This window comes from Crocodylus siamensis, chromosome 12, assembly GCF_052110815.1.
Source record: "Crocodylus siamensis isolate JL-2025a chromosome 12, ASM5211081v1, whole genome shotgun sequence".
Lineage (NCBI taxonomy): Eukaryota > Metazoa > Chordata > Crocodylia > Crocodylidae > Crocodylus > Crocodylus siamensis.
Genome location: NC_143406.1, coordinates 9,358,882 through 9,383,197, shown reverse-complemented (window position 1 = coordinate 9,383,197; position 24,316 = coordinate 9,358,882). Strand labels below are relative to the sequence as shown.

Below are 24,316 nucleotides of genomic sequence, written 5' to 3'. Positions count from 1 at the left end.
TTCACAGAAGTTTAGGGCTGGAAGGGACCTCATGAGATCATCGGGTCCAGCCCCCCTGCTCTGGCCAGGAAAGACTGCTGGGGTCAAATAGCCCCGGCAAGGTGTGCGTCCAGGCTCCTTTTGGCCATCTCCGGGGTAAGTGCCTGCACCACCCTCGCTGGGAGGCTATTCCAGAGTCTGGTCACACGAACCGTGAAGACGTTTTTCCTTATATCCAGTCTGAAACCTCCTTCTAGGAGTTTGTGACCATTGCTCTCATTTGCCCCTAGGGTGCTTTGGTGAACAGTTGTTCACCTATCCCCTGATATATTTGTAAGCTGCCACCAAATCCCCTCAAAGACTTCTTTTTTCTAAGCTGGGTATTCCCATATCTGTCAGCCTTGCCTTGTATGGCCTGCTCTTCAGTCCTCTGATCATACAAGTGGCTTTTCTCTGGGCTCTCTCAAGCTTCTCCACGTCCTCCTTGAAGTGCGGCACCCAGAACTGCAGCAGTGCTCCAGCTGCGGCCTCACCAGCGCCGAGTAGAGCGGGAGAATAACTCCCTTAGTTTTGCTTGAGATGCACTGGTTGCTGCATGCCAGTGTACTGTTTGCTCTGCTAACTGTAGCGTTACACTAGTGGCTCATATTCATTTTATGTTCAGTTATGAGCCCCAGGTCCCTTTCGGACATGGCGCTAGCTAGTGTAGCACCCCCAAGCCTGTGAGTCTGTCGCAGATTTTACCTCCCCAGATGGAGCACTTTATACTTCTCAGTGTTGAATAGTGTCTGGTTCTGGTCCACCCATCTAACTAAGCTGTCTAGGTCTGCCTGGATCGTCAGCCTACCCTGAGGCCGATGATCCAGTTGGAAGGGAGGAACAAAAGGAGTGAGCAAGTGACTGGGACCGTGGGGAAGGAAACCGTGCTTACGTTTCCCTTGGACTCTTGCTCCTGAGGGGATGTGTTCAGGGAGGGAGCTGGGGTGACAGAACCAGGCAGGGAAATGCCAGCAGGACACGGCAGGGCATGCCATGGCAGCAGCACTGCCGACCTCCCGGCAGCCTCCCCTTGGACTAGGGGGATCCCTATACTCCCGTGAACGGGATGGTGCAGAGCCTGCACTCACTTTGGTCTCCTGGGGAGGGAAAGCAGCAATGCCAAGTGGGGAGTTTGGACACCCAGCCACCAGTCAGCTCTGGAGACACAAGAGCATCACCATGATTTGCCAAGTTGCTACCCTGCAGAGCTAGAGCTGGAATGACCAGGACCCTCCTCAGTCATTCATATGTGCTCATACATGCACACACACACACACGCTTTGCAGCCAAGACACTGGATTTTTCTATTTTGCCCTTGCCAACAGGCAGTCCAGGCATTGAGTGCTCACCCCCCACATCAGTTCCCCTTGTCGACCGCAACTCCTTTCCTTCTGCTGCTCCTCAGCCCACATGCCTCAGGCTTCGAACTCAGAGGACAAGTCTCTGCAGGAGTTGGGCCTGGCTTCCCTAGAAGATGCTCTGCTGCAGGACAAGCCTCTGGTTGAGAAGCATCCCAGCACCTGCCCCTTTAGGACAAAGAAACGTATCAGTCCTCAGCATGTGGCATCCCACAAACCCTCCAAACACATTGCGGTGTTACCTCAGCCTGACCTCGGTGACAGAACCAGCAAATCCATGCCCTGAATTTATTGGCATGTGTATTTCACATGCATGGGATACAGCAGCATCGTTCAGCTAAGAAGCCGTGACAGGCCTAGGATGTTGGTGTGACAGACTGGACCGTCCAGCTGCCAGCAGCATTCAAGAGGCAAGGCAAATAGGCAGAGGCAGTCCCTAGTATTCACCCCTTCGCACACGCTGCAAGGCTCAATGTGACATATGGATCCTCTGTACCCAGTGAGTCCGCCCTGAGCAGCTCTCCATACCAGCACTGTGCTCGAGTGTGCAGGCCAAGCTAGCAAGGGCACAGCACTCACCCAGGGGGAGGTGGCTGGTTCCTTCACTGTAAAACCCTTCTGCTTGAGGGCACAAAAAGCTCTTCTCCCAGAAACGCCCCCAAGTACCAGCCTCGTATAAGTCATGCCCATCTGGACTTCTCTACAGGGTTTTCAGGTGCACGCACAGTGCCACACTAATGCAGCCGCGCTGCTTCCAGCTGGGGAGCCAAGGCGCTCCCAAGGAACAGATACAGCCCGTCTCTGCGTGGCATCGGCTCGTCTGAGCGCAGCAGGGCGCCGGCTCGCAGACCAGGGGCAGGGCAGAATGACGGGAGCTTTTTAGCACGTTCGCTAGACTAGGTTTTGCACGTTTGGAAGCTGTCGTGCAAAGCTGAGAGCTTGCCCTTGCTACCCATCGCTAGCAAGCGCCATTCAGCGGTCAGAAGTGAAGCGTGCGTGCTGCTGCCGTCTGCTGGAAAGAAACAGCTGATCAGCAGCAGCTCTCCTGGGCTTGCAGGTACTGGTGGAGACAGGCCTTTAGCCTAAGTGCTCTGATCTAGCTAGGGAAGGAGAATTGGAGTCCTGTGTCTGCCTTTGCAATGCACAACGGCCACAAGATGGCCCTGACATTTCTAGGAGCCTGTGGATTTGTTTCAACACAGCAGCTGGTGATTCAGGGCTCTGCAATGCTCTCTGACTGCTCAGTTTTCCTCTTTGTCACTGATTTCCTTTCAGAGGAATGGGCAATAAACTAGAGAGAAGAGCCCCTGTGCCGCCTCTGTCCCAGCAGGTCTTTGATACCATTTCAAAGAGTCCTTCCTCGAGGATATGATCTGGCTTGACCCGTTAGCCAGTGCCAAGGGCAGGTAGGAAAGGATGGGGCAAGAGAGGATTCAATGCTGAAGAGGTGGAAAGAGATGACACTCTAGGTGTGAAGAGGAAGGAGTGCTTAACCCCCGTGAAAACGTCAATGCAGAAAGAGTGGGTCAATTCTAGACACAAGGCAGGTGGATACCCTGCACCAGAGAGAAGAGGGAGCTGAATGCAGGTGACAAGGAAGGAGGGGAAAAATAAGCAGTGCAAGCAGCAAAAGAGGTCCTAACTCATGAACAGAGGATGATGCTGTGTATGAAGCTGCCGTGGGGAAGTGTCTTTTTCTTCCAGAGGCCAGAAGGACATTAGTCATACTCCTGGTACATGCTCCTGGACAGGTGTGACATTTGAAGTGCTCCAAAGCACTCCAAAAACCAAGGGTGAAGATGTGCGTGCTTGCAGAAGCATTTCAAAAATGGCCAAAGTGCATCCTGAAATGTCTATGTGGCTCAGTGGTCCTCCAGCATCCCCCAGTGCACCATCCCAACAAGCCAGCACTGTGGGAGAGAGGGAGGAGCAAGGTGGCCAGCCGGTGAGCGCTCTCCTGTCCGCAGGAACTGCTGCAGCCCAGAGGCGTGTGCAGGGATGCCTGCTCTCTGGCCCCCTGGCTGGAGAGCTGCACTGTTTCATGTGTTCGTGGCCATTTTAAAGTGCGTCAAGGGTAAGGGGCGCGTGCCCACACAGCACTGAATTTGAAGCGCTCTGAAACGCCGCATGCTTGAAGCATGCGCCCGTCTATGGCCTGTGACACTAGACTGCACGGATTTCTTCACATCTGGTTTCCCCACCAGCACCCCAAAAACAAAGGCTTTAACCCCTGTCTTGCCCTTGCAGAAAGCAAAGCGAAGCACTATGCCAAGTGTTTCATGAAGCTAAAAGCAGGAGGTACAACCACCAGTGATTCAAGAAAAGTAATACACTGTGCTTCCCCTGTTTTCACGAAGCCGGTACCACCTCAACCAGGCACTTGAGCAGAGGATCAATGGCAACTGGAATCTGTCTCCAGCACCACTCCTCCTGAGACGCTCATGGGGGTCTCCCCCCATCCGATGACGTCTCCTCTCAGCTCATTGTGTTTGCATAGAGCAAGTGCTCGAATGTCAGCATGACTGAGAACCTTGTTCCAGAGGTTCACATGGCTCATCCAGCCTATGAACCTGTTGGAGAAGATCCCAAGAAGATTGTCTCTGTCCTTCCCGAGGACAAGGGTCCCTCCAGCCTGGGTCGCGTACCCCTTCTGGATACTCTTCTCCCTCCCTACTGCCCCATTAATCCACAGATCTGCTGTCCCAGAGTGGGATGTCCAGGATACACAGTAGTGGAGCCACTCCTCAGACCTATGGTGCAGGAAGAAGTTAATAAAATGGCCCCCAACCCACAGCCCCACGTCTGACCCCACGGTCACCACCAGCTCATTGTCTCTCTCTGGGGTGGAATAGGAGAGAACCGTCTGACTCCCACGGTTCTGGATTTGGATCCAGAAGCACACGGTGAAGGACTGCAGCACCATGGCACGGAGGGGCCGGACAGTCACGTAGCTCTCGATGTTGTCGGCGGGGAAGAAGAACGCTGGGAAAGCACGAGATTGAGCACCTGAAAAAACCGAGCAAGGGGCAGTCGTTACATATCCTTAAAGGCTCCCTGTGCTACAAGGTATGTTAGGGGACAAGACTAGGGCCTGACCTACAAGCTGCCGGGAGGGACAAGTCTTGTGAAAATGTAAGCCAGTGAGACTCAGGAGTTGTAGTCCTGACTGTCTTGCTGACTTGCTTTGAGCAGGTGTGTGAGCTCCCTCCCCGGCTGATGACAACGTATGCTATAGGGATGCCGTACGTTTTAGCTCTTTAATGTTTGAAAAAACATTATGTGCTGAACTTCGGAGACGGAAGAGCAGAGCGTTGTGGCTGTCTCTCAAAACGTCATCTGGACCAGACAGAGGACCGGGTTCTACCCTCATATGTCCATATAGTGTCCGCTGATATTTAAGGCAGCCAGGACAGAGCAATTCTTAGGCCCTCAGTTCAGGGACATAGGGAGCGATTTCCTGTGCAAATGAAGCTCTCAGAAATAATAAGCAGGTGCTCGTTTCTTACCCCTCAGGTGCACTCCCCCCAGCAGATGTTTCCTCACGTCCTGGAGCAGAGCCTGTATTTGCTCCAGTTTCAAGGTGAGGTCTTCTGGGTGACACAGTTCTAGAGCAATGAAACAACAGCATTTGCAACCAGATCTACAGGTAACAGGCGGACGTTTGTACACGCCACAGGGACACTTCTGGGCCTTCCTAACGCTGGAAACACTGGGGAGTCTCTCTGTCGCGCAGGACCTGTCTCCTTTACAGGGCATGTTGGGGAATCTCATTGAGGGAACAGAGCAGTTGCTGACCACATGGTCTTTTTAAGGGAACTATAGTGCAATAGCAACCATGCAATGGGAAGCCAATTTCTGCTCCCACCAATGTCAATGAGACCACAATTGGTCCTCTTGCCTACCCTGGACCCATGCTCCGTTGGCCATCATTTCTCTTTTTGCATGAATGCATCTTACTGTTCATTTCTTTCCTGGCCTCAGCCTCACCTGGAGACAACCCCACCCCTCGCCCCCATATTACCTTGCTCCACTTTAGCTTTGAAGGAGGCTTCCACCACCCTGTCGTTGAGGGGCTGTGCGTGCCGGTAGTCGTTTCGCAGGGTGTTGTTTTGCCAGTCCAGCAAGGTGTTCTCCAGCAGCTTAATCTTTAAGCAAGACACAGCACAGGAAACAGAGGGGAAATGGATAGATGACTTTTAAAAAGCAAGCTACCCTCATCAGACAAGTGGCTCATGAGCTGCAGATCAGACCCAACACTTTATTGGCAGAACTGAATTGAGACATTGCATGTCAGGACAGAGTGGCATTAGCAAGGCAAAGAAACAAAAGAGTAGAACAGCAGGGAAGCCAGGAGCTAAATCTGCCACTGTCCAAAGGAGCTGGAGGAGGAAATTGTTGTGAGCACCTGCCCATCACTATCCATGGAGGGGAATTTTGCAATTCTTCCTATTGTGTTGCTTGATCACAGCTATCTCTGTCCTCAGCTTCCCCCCATTGGAATGAACAGCTGCCTGTTTCAGATGCAAATCCACCTTGCTCACCACCAACAGAGCCTCTTCACTCATTTTCTCCTGCCTTAAAGAGGCTGCAGGCAACATTATTCATCTAAGGAAAATGAAGACCCATCAATCAAAACCCCCTTATTCTCTCTCTCTCTTTTTTCTTTCTTTCTTTCTTTTTTTTTTTGTTTTCCTTTTTTTGGGTCTCTGTCCCTCACTAAATCCTACTTTCTGGACCTTGGTGAGGTACAATGACAGGCAGAGGCTTGTCCTTCCTAAGAGGTTCTGATTGCTGTTCGAAAGGACAATGCATCCATGGTCACCCATGGACTTCCTTGTGTTCAGGATCAGGAACCTGGAACAACTCAGGTCATGTTGAAGGCCTGGGCTAGAGTGCAGATCAGTCGTTTTCAACCTTGTTTCATTTGCAGACCTCTTAAATTTTGAATGGAGATGCAGACCCCTTCAGAAATTTTGAATGGAGGTGCAGACCCCTTTTGATTTGTAAGTGTAGGCATTCACATAGTTTTGATTGATTATAGTCGTCTTTTGTGGACCCCTTAGATGTAGTCGAGACCCACCAGATAGCTAAAGCCGACAACTGGCCATTAGCTGAAATTAGCTCATCTATTTATACAGCGCACATGCAAACAAGAGAAAATGGATTTTCCCAAAATACCAGTCATTATTTTGTAATTACCATAATCTGGCCAGAGGCTTCATGACACTTCTTTTCTTACGGTAAAGACTCTGTCTCAGCAGCTTGGCCTGCTTTAGTCTGGGCTTTCCTGCCACTTTATTTTTGTAGGGCTCCTTCACTGGTGCCTTTAACTGAACAGGGGGCTTATCAACAATGGCAGCTATACTCTGGAGCTGCAGAGATCTTAACTGAAACCCCTCTTGCTGCCATGCATCTGCAGCCGCTCTTGTGCAGTTGGGCAGGGAAAGAGAGAGAACAGGCTCTGCATCTCCTTATGTCAGACCCACATTTGGTCTACAGAATTCATACTATAGAGGATGTTGCCATTACCCTAATGCCAGGGCTGACTTGTGCTGTGTGGACATAGGGCTGGCACAGTTCACAGCGGCAGAGGGAATGACAGCAGACAGTCTCTGATTCCAGCAGGGACAGTCAGGCCATGCTACTAATGGTGGTGCTGCTGAGGTTCGTTTCATTCCCACCTATAAATAATAAATCGGGGGAGCTGCTCTGCCAGCTGTAGTCAAAATGAGGGTTAAGAACATTCAGCCCAACGCTAGTAACCTGGTGCAAGGCTCGGTGCCCCCACCTAGCACTGCTCTCAGATGCTTAGGTGCTTTTTCTAACTATTTTACAGATAAAGAAACTGAGGCTCCAGGAAGTGAAGGCCTTGCAGGGAGTCTGGCAGAGCTGGGATGAGATCCTGGAAGGCTGGAAAGAGTAAGTGATTCTCTCACTGCTCCATGAAGCAGGCAAGCAGTTTTACCATTGCACAGACTGAGCAACTTGAGTGCACTGGGCGGATTTCAGTGCTGGTCAAAACACCCAAAGCTGAACTTGGCTCAGAGGAGACAGGGGTCTTACCCCTCTTGACCTTGCACGGAGTTAGCCTCTGAGCAGGGCAAGAACTGGTTCCTCCTTGCACCGTGCTCAGGCCTTGAGCTGGCCCTATGTCTATCAAGCAGCATTACTAGCTTTGTTCATAGCCTTCAGTCAATAAGACAGTGGGCACCCTGCCTCCTGCACAATCCATCACAGATCTGCCCCCCTGGGCTCCAGTGCTAAGCAACAGGCCTAGCACTACCTGGGCCATCCCAATATCCTGTGTAGCCAAAAAGGGGGAAGGAGGAAAATATCTGCTGCTCTCCCAAGAATCCAGGAGAGTGGGAAGGAAGGAAAAATGCTGTATCCACTTATACGTGGCCACAGCTCATGGCGATAGCATGGGCCTGGAGTTCAGCCCGCGATATGGGATTAGTGCTGTTCTAGCTATGGTGACAGTGCCATGGTAGCCAGGCCCCATGGCAGAGACAGCCCCACTAACACAGATGAATACCGTGATCTTGGGCACATTATTTACTCTCAGTGCCTCAATTTCCCACCTGTAAAACAAGGATGGCACTACTGCTCTGTCTTGCACAGTTTGGGGCGGTGAGCCTTAACTCACTGCTGCCTCTGCAGAGCTTTGACTTCCTTGGCTGGAAGGACGTACGTCCAGAAGCGAGCATCATTTTATGGCATCACTGCTCCGTTGATATCACTCAGTGACCAAATGCCCGACAGGCATACGCCTCCCGGGACCCTGCTGCATTTAGGACAGCTGGGAAATCACCAGAAAATGGAGAGGGGAGGTTGGGGGCAAAAGTGAAGGAGGAGAAGTGATTGTGCAGCCACCAACAAGTGAGCGTTACCTGTGTGGGTGACAGGATGATGGGAGAATCGAAGACAGTCCAGATGACGCTCTCAGAGCATGGTGGTGTAGTCAGTGAGCCTGGGTACCTGTAGAAGTGCGAGAGGTTTTCCGGCAGCATGGCCCGGACGTCCAGCGATGTGAGCCTCATCGATTGTCCTGGGCGGGGGATGTGGAAACAAGGTGCAGATGGTGAGTGCCGGAGGAAAAGCACAGTGGGGCCAGACTGCTTCCCCACGAGGTAAGCCTTGAGAAGCCGCTTCCCCGACTACCAGGAGATCTTGCCAAGGGCAATGGAAAGGGACCGCAGACATCTCCACACAGCACATTGCAAAGCCCTGCACACAACCAAGCTAGCTCAGGTGCCAGCAGGACAGACAGTCACGTGGCCCTACACATGAGAGTGAACACAGGCAGGGGAGTGCCACATTCACGCAGCTAGACTGCCCCTCGCACCTGAGCTAGCTCCTACTTCACAGGGCGCTGCCTCGTGCCGTGGGCCCTGTGTGCTGCCGTACCGTAAACCATTCCCAGTAACAGGACCTGACAAGGATGGGCTGCAGGATTAACACGTCTTCCTGACTCTGGATGCCTCAGTGATGACGAAGCACCATGGAAAGGCCAAGCACAAGCAAGAAGAGAATTTTTTTCTATGGTTGGGGTCATCCCAGCTCCCTCAGCGGTTTCCCCCAGAAATAGCCCAGGATGGATTTTATGGGCACTGAGTGACACTAGCATTTGCTGGAAAGACCTGACTGCACCGGCGACTTTGTCTGCCGGGGGGATCTGCAGCAGAGCTGGCTGCCTAGCTGGAGAGTCCAGCTTGGTGTGCTCAGGGTTGCTCAGCTCTTGCAGAAGCCAGGTTTTTCTGAGATGCTTCAGGCAGAGTTTTGTTAGCCTCTAAATGCCCATATGGCTTCTACCCTGCTGTACAAGTAAGGTTTCTAGCATTTACAGCTTACCATCCTGCTCCACGTGCAATGTGGAGGCATGACGCAGTCCCCATGACTACTGAGCATGTGGAGCAGGCTGCGTGCTGCCGAGGCAGGTGTGTGGCCCCATACTCGCATACTCTGGGCAAGCATGTGTCATGAAATTATGCCCAGCAAAACCCCTGACTAGATGATGATGGATGACCAAAGCCCTCCCAAGTTTTTAGCTCCAGTAGCGAGTGGTTAGAGTGCCCCCAAGGCCTCCCTCACTTCATCTCAGCACCCAGACTGAGCCACCTCCCCAGCTGGCCTCAGGAAGCTTGCCCTCTCTGCAGCTGAAAGAGATGTGGGCCCAGGCAAGCTGCAGGTGCGTGGTCTTCAGTGTGGGGATTGCTCCTCCGGAAGGGAGAAATCCTTGGGGTCTAACCTGGTCCCTGGAGCCAGGACCCCTTCCCCATGGCTCTCCACCCATTGACTCCAGGGCAAGGTGCAGTGGCACAGCTTCAGGAGGAAGGCGGGGGGAGCAGATGTGTAATGCTTAATCTGGGGGCTGATGCCTACAGCACTCTGCTGAGAAATCAGAAAGCCACAGAGTCAAGCCCTATTGGGTTCAGAGGGCCTAGACCCTGGGTGTCCTACTTCTCTAACCCTTCAGTTAGTGGGTAAAACATGGGGGAAGGGGTCCTGGCTTTTTCTGGGCCACAATTTATCGTAGAACTAATGTTCAGGCACATACAGACAGAGCCTGTCCGACCAGAGCACAGCCTACCGCACATGCTCAGGAGCCATTTGCACACTTGTGTGTCCTCACTGCACGTGTAAGAAGATTGCAGACTCTGCCTAAGTGCAGAAGCTGGCTGGGTGAGTGCCATTTGGGCATGTGAAATGAAATGGGGTTCTGCCTTATATTTTCTCCGATCCAAGAACTGAGGATGGAGGGGGAATCTCCTTGTTTTACTGCCCGCAGCAACTCTCGTGATAAGAGCAGGGGCATCCTGCAGAAGGATCCTTGTTTCTGGGGTTCACAGGAGTGATGCCTCCGAGGTGCAGGGATATAGCATGGCTGAGGATGCCTAGTTATGCAGCGCCGCTTTGGTTTTAACGTAAGTGCAGCAAGCTGCCCAGCAGCCCTCCCTTTTCTCAGCAACAGCCACAGCATACAGGGTAGTTGGTGAGCCAACAAATGGGGCTGCCTGAGGCTTGTAGAGTGCAAATGAACTGGAACAGCCTTAGCAGCTGGGGCTGGCTGGCTGAGTCAGGGCCCTGGCGCTGTCATGCAAGAAGAGGACATGCAAGAGCAGGCTATATTTGGATGTTTCAGGGACTGCCTAAGCCAGTGCCAGCTGCTAGAAGGCTGGGGCCTGCTGCTTTGGAGGTTGTCTCCTCTTGAAATGGTCACTGTGCCCATTCTTCCAAAAAAACATGCTCCGGCAGAGCTAGGGACTAACTGAAAAAAATCGGAGGGTATTTTCCTGGGGATCGGACTGGGTGATTTACAGTGGCTCTTTCTTCGCCTTATATTTCTGAGACCCTACATCTAGGCAAAGAACCCCAGCATCTCAGGCCATCTACCAGTCAAGCCTGGTCAGGTCTGACCCTAATCAGTCCTCTCTTCTCTCCTTGGGCTCGGGCTGCCTTCATCAGTGCTTGCCCCATCCAGCATTCATGGGCACTGGCATCCCAGACCCCAGGAATGGAGGGGGGAGGAGGGTGCAGGGACTTACCTGCATATCTGATTTTGGCCAGGTTGGAAATGAATTTGCTGTAGTAGGTGTTCTCAAAATGTCCGTCCTAAAAGGAGAGGAGGGGCGGGTGAATGATGTGCGGTCAGGTCGTACCCCTGCACTTGGACAGTTCGGCTTGGGAGATTCATTGCTGCTGGAACCCTTTTGAGCATGAGGAAGGGGAAACTGAGGCACAAAGATGCCACAGCTGAGAGTTTTAAACTTGGGAACCTGAAGTTGGACATACATGCAGCTAGCCGTATGTGTGCGCCTGAGTGAGTGATGTGGTTGTCAGGTACAGAGCATCTACAGTCCCTGTTGGCTACTCTAAAGGTTTTGCGGGTACTCAGCACCTCTGAAAAATCAAGCCTGTTATTTCAGTGTTTCAGCAGTGAGTTAGAAGCCCACCACTGGGAAAGTCTGACCTGAAGTCGCACGGTCTCTCTTGGCCTAAATAAATCACCTAAAATCAGCAGATGGACTGAAAGGAAAAACCCGAGAGTCCCAAGCACCAAACCCCGCTCCCCTCCCAGAAGGGGCAGTGGAAGGAAGGACCATCCCCACCACCGTTCTCTAATCGGTCATGAAAGGGGAAAGCTCTTGAGGGCACGAGCTGCCTCCTTATGATGTGTGTGAACGGCATCCAGCACCAAGGAGCTCTGTTCTCAGCTGGGCCTCACAGGGGCTACTGCAATGTGGGCAATACAGCCCCATGCCCGTTCCCTCCCTGTGACCTACCACATACAGGAAAGCGAGCACAGCCAGCCCGTTCGGCTTGTCTTTTGCTTCTTCGAAACTGGAATAGTTGCCAGAGTTGTAATGGACAATGTGCAGCTGCAGGGACAAAATGGGGTCAGTCAGAGAATTGGGACTGATGCCTTCACCACCATCAGCCCTTGAAGGAACAGTCCCGGGCTGAAGAGCTAATCGGTGCCCCAGGTTCTCCGATGTGCCTGCATCTGTGTGAGCATGAAACCAGGGTTGACTTTGGTTTGCAGCCTGCTTGCGTGATGGGGCTTGCACAGCGCTGGCTGGAGAGGTGGTATAGTCCACCGGGGCCATACGTGGGTTCTTGGCTCAGGCTGTTGTGTGACTTGGGCTTATGCGCTCCATCTCTTGTCTCTTCTCTATTCAAGCCATAAGCCCTTTCAGTCATGACCTGTGTCTTACTGCGTTTGTACAGATTATGATGAAGTGAGTTCAGGCTCACAAAAACTTATGCATCTTGGATTTAGCTAGTCTGTAAGGTGCATCTCTACTCTGCCTTCTGTCTGACTCTAGACTAACATGGCTAAAGTAACTACCTCTCTCTGCACAATACACCACCCGCTTGGCCCAATAGTCTCCAGGTTCTACTCAAATGCAGATCGTAGCAGCTGGGCCTGTATTCTTCTGCCTGTTCCTCCCTTTCCTCCTCCACCAAAGCTGCTAGCTGAAGGTACAGTCCAACTGTTAATGCCAAAAGACCCTTCTGTGTATATTGCCTGCTCAGCTAAAACTCATGAACAGCTGCCAGCAAGACTGCGCGTAGCAGCAAGCCTGAATTTGGTCCGAGTCCAGGAAAGAGAAGCCCAAAGGTAACCATGATTCCCTCTTTGCTGTTAAAAGAGAAAAGGGGGAGGAGAGGTGGGGAACAGATCTGACACCCCTGGGTGCAATGATGTATGTTGGCAGGTGGAGGAAACAAACACTTTGGGATTGAACTGAAGCCCACGGGACTCGATAGGAGCTTTTGCTTTAGTTTAAATATTAGGGAAGGAGAACGAGCTCCTGTCAGTCAACCTTTTGCTAACTGTGTAGCTGCAAGTATCAGGGAGACGAGAGCGTTTTTGTCCCTTTGGCTTTCTAGGTGCAGGTTCTCTGCTGCATGTGACCCTATATGACAGAGTCGGGCCATTCCCTTCTCTCAGTTGAACTGTAGTGAAGTGGACCCCCAGGACAAACTGCTAAGGTGGAGATTCATTTCTTCCACATCCCAGAGCACGCATGAGCTTTAGGCTGACAAGCGTGGGCAAGGAGCAGCCAGGCAGAAGACGGCAAGTCTATTCATCAAGGAACCTTTGAATCAGGGATGTTTTTTCATCTGTGGCAGGGTTTTGATTGCTGAGCGCAGCCTGAAAGAGCTCTGAGCAGGGAAATACTAGAGCTTTTCACTCCTCTGTCTCCTATCTTTCTTGCGAGAACCCCCAGCTCGGTCCTCACCCAATTAGTCTGTCGCAGACAATGGCTGTGACTCAAATATCGGGCCAGACTCAAAGCTGTGCATTGCAACAGTAATGCCAGCTCTCATGAAAAAATCCCAGGACTCCTGATTTCCAAGTCAAATTAACTCTGACTCATGATCTCCTGATAAGAAAAAATCCTGAGATTTGATCTCTCTCTGGTGCATGTAGAGAGTGGCAAGCTGGTAAGTCTGTGGAAGGGAAGAGGCAGTATCAAGGCCCCCATGGCAAGAGAGGGAGTGGGGCAGGGGCTAGAGTGAACAGAGCCCCGGGGCCAGGGCGAGGCACGCAACAGAGCTGTGTGTGGCTGTCCGTCTGTGTGGGTGTGTGTGTCTGCCCCTCACTCCGAAGCCACAGCTCCCCAGTCCTGCTGCTGCCTCTCACTCCTAACCCCCAATACCCCACACCCTGCCAGGGTGTGCAGGGACCCTCCCTCCCCCCCCCCGGGCTCCAAAACCCCCCCACACACAGTCCCCCACACCTTCACAAATACCACCGTCCCACATGCACATTTAAAAATAGCATCTCACGATTTACATTCCAAATCTCTTGATTTTTCAGAGTTTGTCTCGTGATTTTGGACACGGTGGGGTTGGCAATACAGTTGCAAGCTTTGAGGGACTTCTGCCTTGCCTTGTCTATTTTCCACAGAGTGCAGGGGTAGATCAAGCATTTTTATGCCCAGAAATAAAGGCAGCAGGCCAATTCTTGTCCCAGAGAGTGCGGAGTATTGGAGTTTTAGTCTTTGCTGCCTGAAACTGTTTGTAGCCACCTGGGTAAGATGGGCGCCAAATGCTACCAGAGCAGAATTCGACGCTCTGCTTGCTCTCCCCTGGACTACCTGGGGCAGTCAGCAGTTTGCTGGGTGCTGTGTTTGTCAACATTGGTTTTCTAGCAAGAGGATTTCCTGGATTTTTTTATCCAAGTGGAAAAGGCAAGCCCGCAGGCAGTCCACCTGTGGGGGACAGCGCGTCTGCATCTGAACAGGTACCTCTGCAAAGTATCTCATTCCGTCTATGGTGTGTTCAGAGCCACTGGTCTCCAGGTCCAGCCCGCCCCAGTGAAGGTGCATCTGGACAGCAGTGAAGCGGCCTGGGAGTCCTTTGGTGATGCGCATGGTGGGCGGCAGATCAATCTGGACTGAAAGGCAGAATCAGGGAACAGCATGAAATCAATGGAAATGGATGCAGCTGGGCCGGGGTGGTAGCCCTCTATGTACTTCAGGGTGTTGCCCCTTCTGCTGAGAGCATCTCAACTGAAGTCAAGGCAAGGTCTTCAGTAAAGCATACAGATGTGTGATCAGTGCCAGTGAAGTCATAGGACTCTCTGCAGCCTGCTAGGTATGGGTTTAAGTACTTCCCTTCCCACAAATCATACAAGTGTTGCTAAGAGCAATTATGCGAGCAGCTTCTATTTAAGTTAAGCAATCATGTGAAGGAGACTGGGACTAGCAAGATCAATTGTGAGTGTGCAAAGCATGGTAGGAAATTCCTCCGGTCACCATTAGCAACTAAGATGTGTCTAAGGGTCTAGGGTAGAGGAAGTGACCTCTCCTGTATCTGTGATGAAAGGAGTTGTTGGTATATCAGCCTGGCATGCCTAATAGATAGCAAGTACTTGATCTTTCCACAACAAACTGCATAAAGTAGCATTAGGGTTGCAGAGGGAACCTGAGAGCAGAGAGGTTTCTCCTGAAACTCTTTCTACCTAATTGTTGCCAGCCTGTTCAGAGCTTTGGCTGTCTGAAGCATGTCCTAAGTTCGGGCTCTGCCTCAGGGAAGCACTACCATGATGACAGTGACTCTGGATTAGAAGGGAAAGTCTCTCCTTTACAATAACTCCTTTTCCCAGCCTCCCTCACAGCAGCAGGGCTGCGGGCCACTTAAAATCCCTGTAAGCAGGTTGTTCCCCAGGCCTTGGTGATAATGAATTAATCCTCAGCCTTTATATGTGCCTTTCATTTGATGGGGCGCTGTGCAGTTTCCTTAGCAACAGTGTGTCCATTTTACAGATGAGAAAAGGGAGGCACAAATGAATTAAACATCCTTGCCCCTGATCATACAGTGGGGAAAAGGTTCATTCCACCTCTTGCAACAATGTACAAACTCAAGGGACCCCATCCCACAGGGACGGGCATGATAGGCAGAAATAAATCAATTATTCTGAGAGAATACGAGGGAAAAGTTTGCGGAGACCATTTTGGATGGTTGAAAGAGGATCATTGGAGTGCCCGATACAGGAAGCACACTGGTAATTATTACACCACACATTACCTTTACGAAAACAGTATCTAGTGAGAGATGCAAATCCTAAATATTTGCTTTCCTGTTGAGGTACCCTGCAAGCCAGAGGGTCACATTGGTAATGTGTGTTCTTTGTTCTGTTTAGGTTGAACAGAGATACCCACCTTGTTCTCCCTAACAGTAAGTCCCAGCAAGTTACAAAAAGCTTTTCATTCCTTAGAAATAAACACAAGCCCCGATTCATAATGTTATGTTTTGGATGCAGAAGGAGAAAGGGTCCTTTGTTCAGGCAGACGAGCTAAAAACATGGCTCTTTCTAACATGCCCAAAGCATCAATATTGTGTTGCAAACAGCTCCATTGCTTATTGTGTAGACACATGCTAACTCTTGTTTTGTAATAAGGGGTATTTACTTTACCAGGGAACTCATTATAGGTTGTTCACTCTGCAAAGCAGGGGGCGAAGAAAGCAGCTGGGAACATGTGCTAGGGATAAAGTCCTGTCTGCTGTGTAGTTGAGAATACACTGCTAAGACAGCGTGAACATACCTGAGGGCCGATTCTCCTGCAGCCATCACCCAGTATAGCCATTTACCTCTGAACTGGTAGAGTCTCACATCTCCTTTGCTCTCATTTGACACAGAGAACAATCAGGTTCTGAGCTGTCCATCTATACCCGCCTGCAGGAGCTCCAGCGCCTGGGCAGAGGTCTGACAGTTTTCATACTGCCACACATCACTGGAAAGCCTGAGCTCAGACTAGGCATGGTGTAACTTGGGATACTGCCCGCTACAGGATGAAAAGTCAGGGCTTCGTGTGCCTCTATGATTGGTCTCCACAGGGGACAAATAGCTTAACGCTACTGCGAGCTAATGCCGATTCATCTTTAGCAAGAATTAGCCTCTGCAAAATAAGTCACTCTTTAGACTGCGTAAGAATGAGCTGATAGGATTTGGGTAAAATGCTCGTAATCGCCTGTGGAAAGGTAGCGCATGTCCTGGAGGGAGGTGGAAGAGGCATGTCAGCTGGGTGCTGAGAATTTCCCAGCATTAGGCCCCATCCCTCAGAGTGCTGACTGCCCTTTATTCCCCTGGATCAGCACGGGGAGGGATCATTCCCTTAAGAAGGCAAGAGCTAAATGCCAAAATGCTTACTGCAGGGATTCCTAGGCAAGGGAATGCTAGGATACTGATGCCCTGCATTGAGGCCAATCCCTGATGCATGCGCGCTGCAGTAGTGCAAATGGAGTTTGTTATAGTGAAATGTGCCCCAGGAATTATACAAGTGAAAAAACCAATAAACTCACAGATAGTACTTTGTACAATTAAGGTCTTATGAGTCCAAGGAGAACCTTCCTTCCCCCTGCATTGCACTCTGCTTAGTCTCTCTTGATGTTGCCTAAGGAAAGATTTTCCAGGAGAAAGATAAGACAAGCCACTCCCTTTGGGTGCTGAAGGGTGGCTCTAGGATTTGGCCTGTGTCCCTGATTTAAAATGCCCTGGGTGATGAAGTGAATATCTGCATGTTGATAAGAATGTAAGAAAATACAACTATGCAATCAGAGCCTGGAGAGCGAAACTGGGAAGAATTAATTTGCAAGTAGAGAAGCTGATAATGCCAGCACCAGAAGCTTCAACAGGAATAGTTGGGGGCCCTGGTTCATTAATGATTCTTAGAAATACAGTCACAGCTGCCTTTCTTTAGAGCCAGCATGTCTCACTGCTCTCTGCTCCCCACTTCATGTCTCCAGTTTTCCTTTGAGCAACGAGGAATGAAAGAAGATAAGATAAGAGTGCTCCAGCCATCTTTTATTAATAGACAGATTTTTTTTCTCCCTCAATGCCAGGACATTCCTTACTAGCTACTCACTTGTAACCCAAGCCCATCCTCTCAAAGGCCCCTAAGTGATGCATCAGGCAGCATTTTACAGTAGGCCAAGTGCTGGGCTGGGCAAGAAGCCAGAGTCCCTGAATTCCAGCCATGGCCCTGAGCTGGGGGGGTGATTACAGGCAAGTCACTAAATCCATTGGGGGCTTCAGTGTCTACCCTGCAGAAGTGGGAACAGCAATATTTACCCACTGCCAGTAGGGTTATGTGATCTGTTCATGTTTGTAAAAGGGCTTTCAGGACTGCCTTGTCCTTTATGTTGTTGTTTGCACCTGAATGCAAATTACCCCGAATTCGAATTTTCTAGTGAAAGCACAGGTGGCTTTGACTCGCTTACCATGGGTGCAAAATGAAGACATAAAGCTCACCGTCAGAACAAGTCCCACTAAGTACTAGATAGTATGAGAGGTCTAGCAACATTCCTAGGCGCTGCTGGTCTTTAGGGCTAGGGACAGAAGTCACACAAAAACCAGCTTAAGTGATCAGAAACTGGTTTACACTTGTAACAAAATAGAAGTTCAGTGCGTGTAAACCAGATTCAAAATGGCTGAAGCTGGTTTAAGATAAACCTGGTTGAATGTAGTATCAGACTTCAGTGATTTAGGTCAAACCAGTTTGTGAAACTTCTGTCCAAGACCCCTTCCTGGTTCAAGTTAAATCTGAGTCCCCCAGCATCCCAGCATGCTCTGCAGCCCTGGGCTGGGTTGTGCCGTCTGCTCCAGAGAGTAGTGCTGGCCCCAACCTTCTACTCCCTAGCTGGACCATGCAGGGGCTGGCTCACTGCACCCCTCCAGCAAACCCCAGCTGGGGTCTGCAGCCAGGGAGGGTGGTTAAACTCACCTTCCCCCCCAAGTACAGAGATGCCTTGCTGGCTTACTCTGTGCTGGCTGTGACTGTGAACTACAAATCCCAGAGGCACCTGGAAGCAGGAAGAGGAAGTGCTGAACAATCCTGTGGAGTCCTGCTGCTGCGAGTGTGGATTGTGAATCCCAGAGACCTCAGGGCCAGCCAAAAGAGAAAGCAAATACGCAGCCCATGCTGGCTACGTGCCAGACAGCTGTGCTCTAGCAGCCCTCGGTTTCTGGCCTAAGCCACTACAGGCATGTGGTTGCATTTCCTGAATCAAAAGTGAATGTCTGTTTATTGTTTCGATCTTTGCAGCTTAGACTAACCTGCAAAGACTGAATCAATTCGGCCTCAGATGTTTTGACCGTCTGTACTTAGCCTAGGAATGATACTGTATGTGCCCTTTTGAGGAATGAAGAACTGCATCTTCTTTCTGTTGCTTATACATATGCTGCTGACAGGGTTTCCCCACCAGGTAGGAAAAAAAAAATCAGCAAAATTTGGAGAATGGAATGAAATGAGGTTACAAAGCGGAAAGCTGAAATAGCTGAAGTGAGGAGGGGGAGGCTTGAAAAAGAAAGACAACACTGTGCATGTCAGTAAAAATAAAAACAAACCAAAACTTCCAAGTGTCAAAAGGTTACCTGCATGTACACACGCTGAATAATCCTCTAAAAGTGTTTGCTCTGCAAGGAGAAAGAGAACTTCCTATCCAACTGGCAGGAGGCAATGCTGCTGCCAGCCAGCTACGGCACTGGGATGGGCTGGAGGGAACACACCTGCTAGTCAGCCATCCATAAGCGGGCTGCAGGGTGTGTTGGCCCAGTAAGGAACACCTAACTATGACAGGATGCCTAAATTAATCCGAGGTACACATACCTCCTTATTAGATCGCTGCCTTGTTGTATTGGGTGCTGCATTACAGTCGTATCCTCAGTGTGGCAGAAGACATAGAGGAACTCGATTAATTCAATGTTACATTGTCCTGTATGTACAGAGATAGACACAGGACCCATATCTACATCTAAGCACGCAAAGTAATAAAGCAACTGAATTCATACAGTTCTTTGATCTCTTCTGCTTGCACTGAATTTGCTATACTGCCTCCTACACTGTACAGTTCAAAGCCCCAGTGGATGTAGCCCAAGCCCTAACTGTTATTTCAAAAGGTAGGACAGCGTCTGGTTATATAATCATTACCAGCAAAGTTACCTGAGGCAGGGTTTGCTGTCCCTTCCAACTTGCTACAAAGGGTGGGTCTGATCCTGCAGGATAATGAGTCCCCAGTCACATCAGTGTAATATGACAGTCAACAGATCTGGAGAAAGTGGATGGGGGGTTCAAGAGGAGCCTAGTTTAGGTGACCCTGGGGTCTCAGGAAGGCAAAGCGGTGACCATAGGACCACTGGACAAACATTGTCCTAGGGCATGCTCAATAAAGAGCATCTCCTTGGCCACTCTGATGCTTATTGCCTTTGAAACGATGGGGGGATGTGGGCACTCAGCCCCGCACAGGCATTCTTTTGTGCAGGTAAGGCAGGGACCCGTGCACTACTTAAGACCACAAAGCATAGCTTAAGTGCATATGGGTCTCTGCACAGGATGCCTTGTGTGGCAGAGCCCACTGTTTCCTCCTCAAAGGGATGGACGGCCTGACCCTCGCTATTCCCAGCACAGGCTGCAGGAGTTGCGGGTGCTCAGTATATTCCAGGATCAGGCCCACAGAGCTCTACCACTGACTTAGGTGAGAGCAAACCTAGGCTATAATGACAAGTCCAAAGGTGAAAACAGCCTGTTCACCGTTAATACCAGGGAGCCTGGCTAGAGCTAGTGGTAAAACTGACAGTGAATATGGCAAGTGAGGTGCCCCAGGTCCCAACTGCTGTTTCCAGGCATTGGCCTTCCAGCTCTTTGTCTCATCAGCAACGATGCCTTCTTTCAGAGTAACTGCCTAGGTCCCTGCCACTTACCAGAGTGCCCGTTGTTGGTCATGGTGAAATTCCCTTGCAAGGGTTCGTTGTAACCACTGAGCTCCAGCTGCATCAACTGCGGGTTGTACCTTACCTTCCTCTTCTGAATATCAATGGGAGATTGGTGCTTGCCAGCACAGTCGGCAAAGTGTCTTCCCCAGTGCTCCTCATCCAGCTCTCCTTCTGCAAAGTGGAAGGGAAGAAGGGCAGATGAATACCACACGGCAGGGAATACTGCTCCATCAGTCATGGCGAGGAGGGTTTCCTCTCTTGCCAGCAAGGCAGCAAAGCCTCCTCGCTGGCCAGTTATGACCCAAGAAACTGGGGGCTAGTTAAAACTGTAGGGTCTTGCCTTTGTCACCATTACTCCCCCTACTTCTTTTCTTTAAGAGATTTAATAATAAAGGCTTACTGAATATAACTTGGCACTTACTTAGCACCTCTGTTTCAATGACTTCTGATTAAATCAATTGACACCCATTATTAATGCAGGTAGGTATCATTAACCCATTTTGTTCATGTGGGTGACTGAGGCACGGGGAAGATTCTCGTGCAAATCATCCATCAAGCTAGAAATAGATCCTAGGCGTCCTGAGTCACCAGTCATCTGGACTACACTATGGATTTGACATTCCCTTTCTTTTAACATTTTAAATGTAAACGTCAATACATTTCAGCTTTGGTTCAATCTAAGCACTTAACACTTGCTCCCCTCTTTTTCCCAAAACAATTGTTATCCAAATAGGGAAGCACTGCTTTAAACTTTCAAGGCCATTTGCCTTGCCTCTGTACTCCTATATTTAGGACTTTACGACTAAGTAGAGCTGTTGATGCCATCTCTATCACTCCTCTGGCTTAGAATCAATGTGGAAATCCATCCCTCCCCTTCAACGGCTCCCTTAAAATTTACAATATATTGATCCACTTTGGCCATTTCTTGCCGGGAAACAGTATACCAGAGTCAAGGTGAAAATCCCAAGGTACTGCTGAAATATCTGACTGTGAAGGGTTATTGCAGCAGTTCAAGAGATGATCTGTTTAATCCTATTAAACATTGTTCTAAGCTCCTTCAGCATCCTCCCAATTTATAATTACTGCCACTGCCCCATTAGAAATCCATTTAGCATTTGCCAGACTTTTTCCCTTTCGCTTCACCTCAGGCATGCCAGTTTGCAGGCCATTCGCCTGGTCCCTGCCATTCATTCTGGCATGGGTGCTGTGGAGCTGCAGGCTCCGAGATGCCAGAGATAACAATTGCAGCCCAGTGCCGTCATTGCAATTAAAGAAGAAAAAAAGTGTGCATTTTACTGCCTCTTGGGTGGCAGCAGGAGTCAAGACCCACCGAAGCAGAAAGACTCGCAGAGTCCTAAGCATTAAGAAAAATTTCACCAGGGCGAACATACAAGCAGGCAGGTCTCGCCTCCGTATCGCTGTTCCACACCCTCTGAAACGCGGTCAGTAAGCAGTCTCTAATGGGAAACCTATTCTTTTCTTTTCAGGACCAACAGAAGGTCAGCTTTTTTTTGTCTTTTGTAGAGCCCTGCAAAGATTTTCTCCATTGTTTGGCACCTATTGTTCTGCCTGACAATATACCCCAACAGCACAAAGGAGTCAGAGGGGCTGACACTGAAAAGAACGGCATTCAAGATTACACTGGCATCAATAAAGGGAAATAAATTAGCTGCCGTGTTACTTTTTTTTTTTTTTTTAAACAGAAAAGAGGAAAAGCCAAGCGCTCAAAAGAACAGGACTGCCTTAAGGAAGCTGGCAGAGCCAGTAGCAATTCAAAAGCAGTAGTTTCTTTTGTGGGGTTGTTACCTTTATATGTCCAGTGCATGATGTGAGAGGAGCTGAGCTGCATAAGAAGCAAGTGGAGGACGGTGCCTGCAATCCTCATGGCTCTTGCCGTCTCTGAAATCAGACCTACGTTGGGGAGCGCATGTCTTTAAAAACCCCTGAAAGCATAAATAACAATTTACTCCGAGCCTGGCCCTTCCAGTCTCCGTCTCACCCTTCTCCTCACCCTGTCAGCAATAACAGCAGACACCACCACCGCTATTACGCTTGGGCCGCCCGCTACCACTGCTAGCGGCGGGTTATTGATCCGCTGTCAGAGGCTGCCAGGTCTAATGGAGCAGAAGGTCACACAGCTCGTGTCCTTCAAACCACCTTGACATGTGCTTGATTGATACTTTTTTGCTCCCTTTTGCTCTCTGATCGTTTCTTGTCAAGGGGGTGCAGCACTGCTGTGAGCTTCCACAGAAGCGTACCTGATTGTTCCCTGAAGTGAATGACTTCATTTTTTCCCCGAGCAAGCTTTGGAGGCAGAAAGAGGTGAAGGGGCTCATTTTCAATTGCTCGTATCCAGAGCAGTATTCGAAATTGGTGGGACCCAGTAGTCATCAGGCCCTAAGGAGCAGGTTTTCAAATGCTCAGCGCTCCAAGGAACTGCATTTTCAACATGCACCTAGTCTACTGGACTTGTTTGCCTGGCCCTACTGCAGGGGCCTGAACATTTCGGAAAATCCAAGACCAATGGGCTGGATTTTTAATGTTATTTGACACTAAAAATATGGGTAGAAGCATAGAAGGATTTCTAAAGTACCTAGATGCCTCACCTCCATTGAAGTTAATAGGGATTAAGTACCCAGACTACAGCTTGAGGCACTTGAATATCTTTAGAAATCTGGCCCCAAGCAACAGGATCATGGTCAAACAGCAAGTGAGAGGCAAATCTGGAAAGCAGGTTCCCTGTCTGCTCTTCTGGTGTCCTATTACCATCCTAAAAATCAAGGCTTCTATGCCACTAATATCCTTTTCTACCTAATAGCCCATCTAGGGGGAAAAAACCAAACCCCTATGGTCAAGAATAAAAATCTAAAAGCAAAAGTAAAATAAAGCCCTAATGCAAGCAGCTCAAACAGGTAAGGAGGTAGGAGATTTCACATAAACCCACCTTCTGGGGTTTATATCAGGCTGCAGATAGATGCCATTTTTCTTTTCGGCTTATCTTTTGTAAGTGAACAGTTAATTTTACAAGAGGCCTTTCCTGCCTCTGTGTTCCACGCACTGTGTATTTGAAGTTTGGGAACTGCTCTGCTGTTGAGTCCCTTAACCCAACATGTATTTTCCCCTTCCCTCTAAAGAAGACATTTATTCTGACAGCTGCACTGAACTGTGTAGGGACTGAACTAATCAAACATGCCCTGCAATGCCTTTCGTAATCCGTGTGTATCCAGTTGGGTAAATAGTCCTTGAAATTAGCTGAGGGAGAAATTTCAGGGGTTTATACCTGTTTACACTCCCGAATTCCACACACCACCACACTGAGTGTGAACAAGAGACAAGATAGGAGGCTACTTCTGCATCAGTGTCTCTTCTGTTATCTTGGCTGGCTTGAAATTGCTATGTTGGGCTGGATAGTGTGTAGGGACAATCAATTTCCCTGGTCTGCGCCTCATTGATCGGCTCCCATTCCAAGCTACCGCCAATGTCAGGAGAGCCAGAGATGGGGTCAGTGGGTATTCATGTCCCAGGGAGCAGGCCCCTGACACGTCAGAGCTGAGGGATGTCATTAATGGCGTGTCTTGCAGGTTGACCTGAGTCATCATCACACTGCTGGCAGTCATATTGAAGATGCCTCCAGTTGGGCACCCAGAAGCAATGGTCTCCTCTGAAGACAAAACTCCATTCCTAGAAGTACCTTGCTTCATGTCCTCCCTCACAACCCTCCCATGCACCAGGGATTACACCGGCTGCAGCTTCAGAGACTATGCTGTGAGGATCACACCCTCATTGTCAGGCAGAGCCCAGTTGGCATTTTTCAATGCTGGCATTTGTTATGGGCCAGCTTCGCATCTTGCATAAACTGGCGTGGCTTTCAATGACTTGAACAGAGCTACAAGGGTCTCCAGCTGAGAATCTAGCACTCTGGTTTTAGGACCTTGATGTGCCCTCCAGGGTAAGTGCCTTGAAGTTTCCAAAAGGTCCATGAGCATTCAGATGGTATCTGTAAACTGGCCCCCTTGCACTCACTGTCTTAGAGATGAGGCCATGTCACCTGCAGCCTCAAACCCAGGGCCTTGGCCAATACAACAGCCTACCCCAACCTGCCATCCACATTACTACTTCTATGGGTTGGATGAGGGTAGGGTAGACCTCCATTGATGCCCAAGAGCCCACCCACTCTCTGGGAGTTAAGTGGCTGGTTCATAACACCTGACCAGTC

At 49.9% G+C, this 24,316-nt stretch overlaps 1 protein-coding gene across 1 annotated transcript; it reads right to left on the bottom strand.

The window, feature by feature from the left end:
- Positions 1-1,650: 1,650 nt before the first annotated feature.
- Positions 1,651-22,176, bottom strand: CA6 (carbonic anhydrase 6). Its single transcript, XM_090024608.1, has 10 exons — positions 22,112-22,176; positions 21,907-21,999; positions 20,089-20,271; positions 14,135-14,283; positions 11,660-11,755; positions 10,922-10,988; positions 8,267-8,424; positions 5,398-5,521; positions 4,883-4,981; positions 1,651-4,382 (listed from the first exon to the last, which is right to left on the bottom strand). The coding sequence occupies exons 2-10, from the start codon at positions 21,983-21,985 to the stop codon at positions 3,769-3,771; spliced, it is 1,569 nt and encodes a 522-aa protein (XP_089880734.1). The 5' UTR covers positions 21,986-21,999; positions 22,112-22,176; the 3' UTR covers positions 1,651-3,768.
- Positions 22,177-24,316: the final 2,140 nt, after the last annotated feature.

What these genes read in the sequence shown, in the direction of transcription:
- CA6 (XM_090024608.1), bottom strand. Translation starts at nt 21,985, where the DNA reads ATGAGGATTGCAGGCACCGTCCTCCACTTGCTTCTTATGCAGCTCAGC. An exon ending in GGCCAAAATCAGATATGCAG is followed by an intron (nt 8,425 to 10,921) that starts GTAAGTCCCTGC and finishes TCCCCCGCCCAG; the next exon opens with GACAATCGATGAGGCTCACA. An exon ending in GGGGGGAGTGCACCTGAGGG is followed by an intron (nt 4,383 to 4,882) that starts GTAAGAAACGAG and finishes CGGTTTTTTCAG; the next exon opens with GTGCTCAATCTCGTGCTTTC.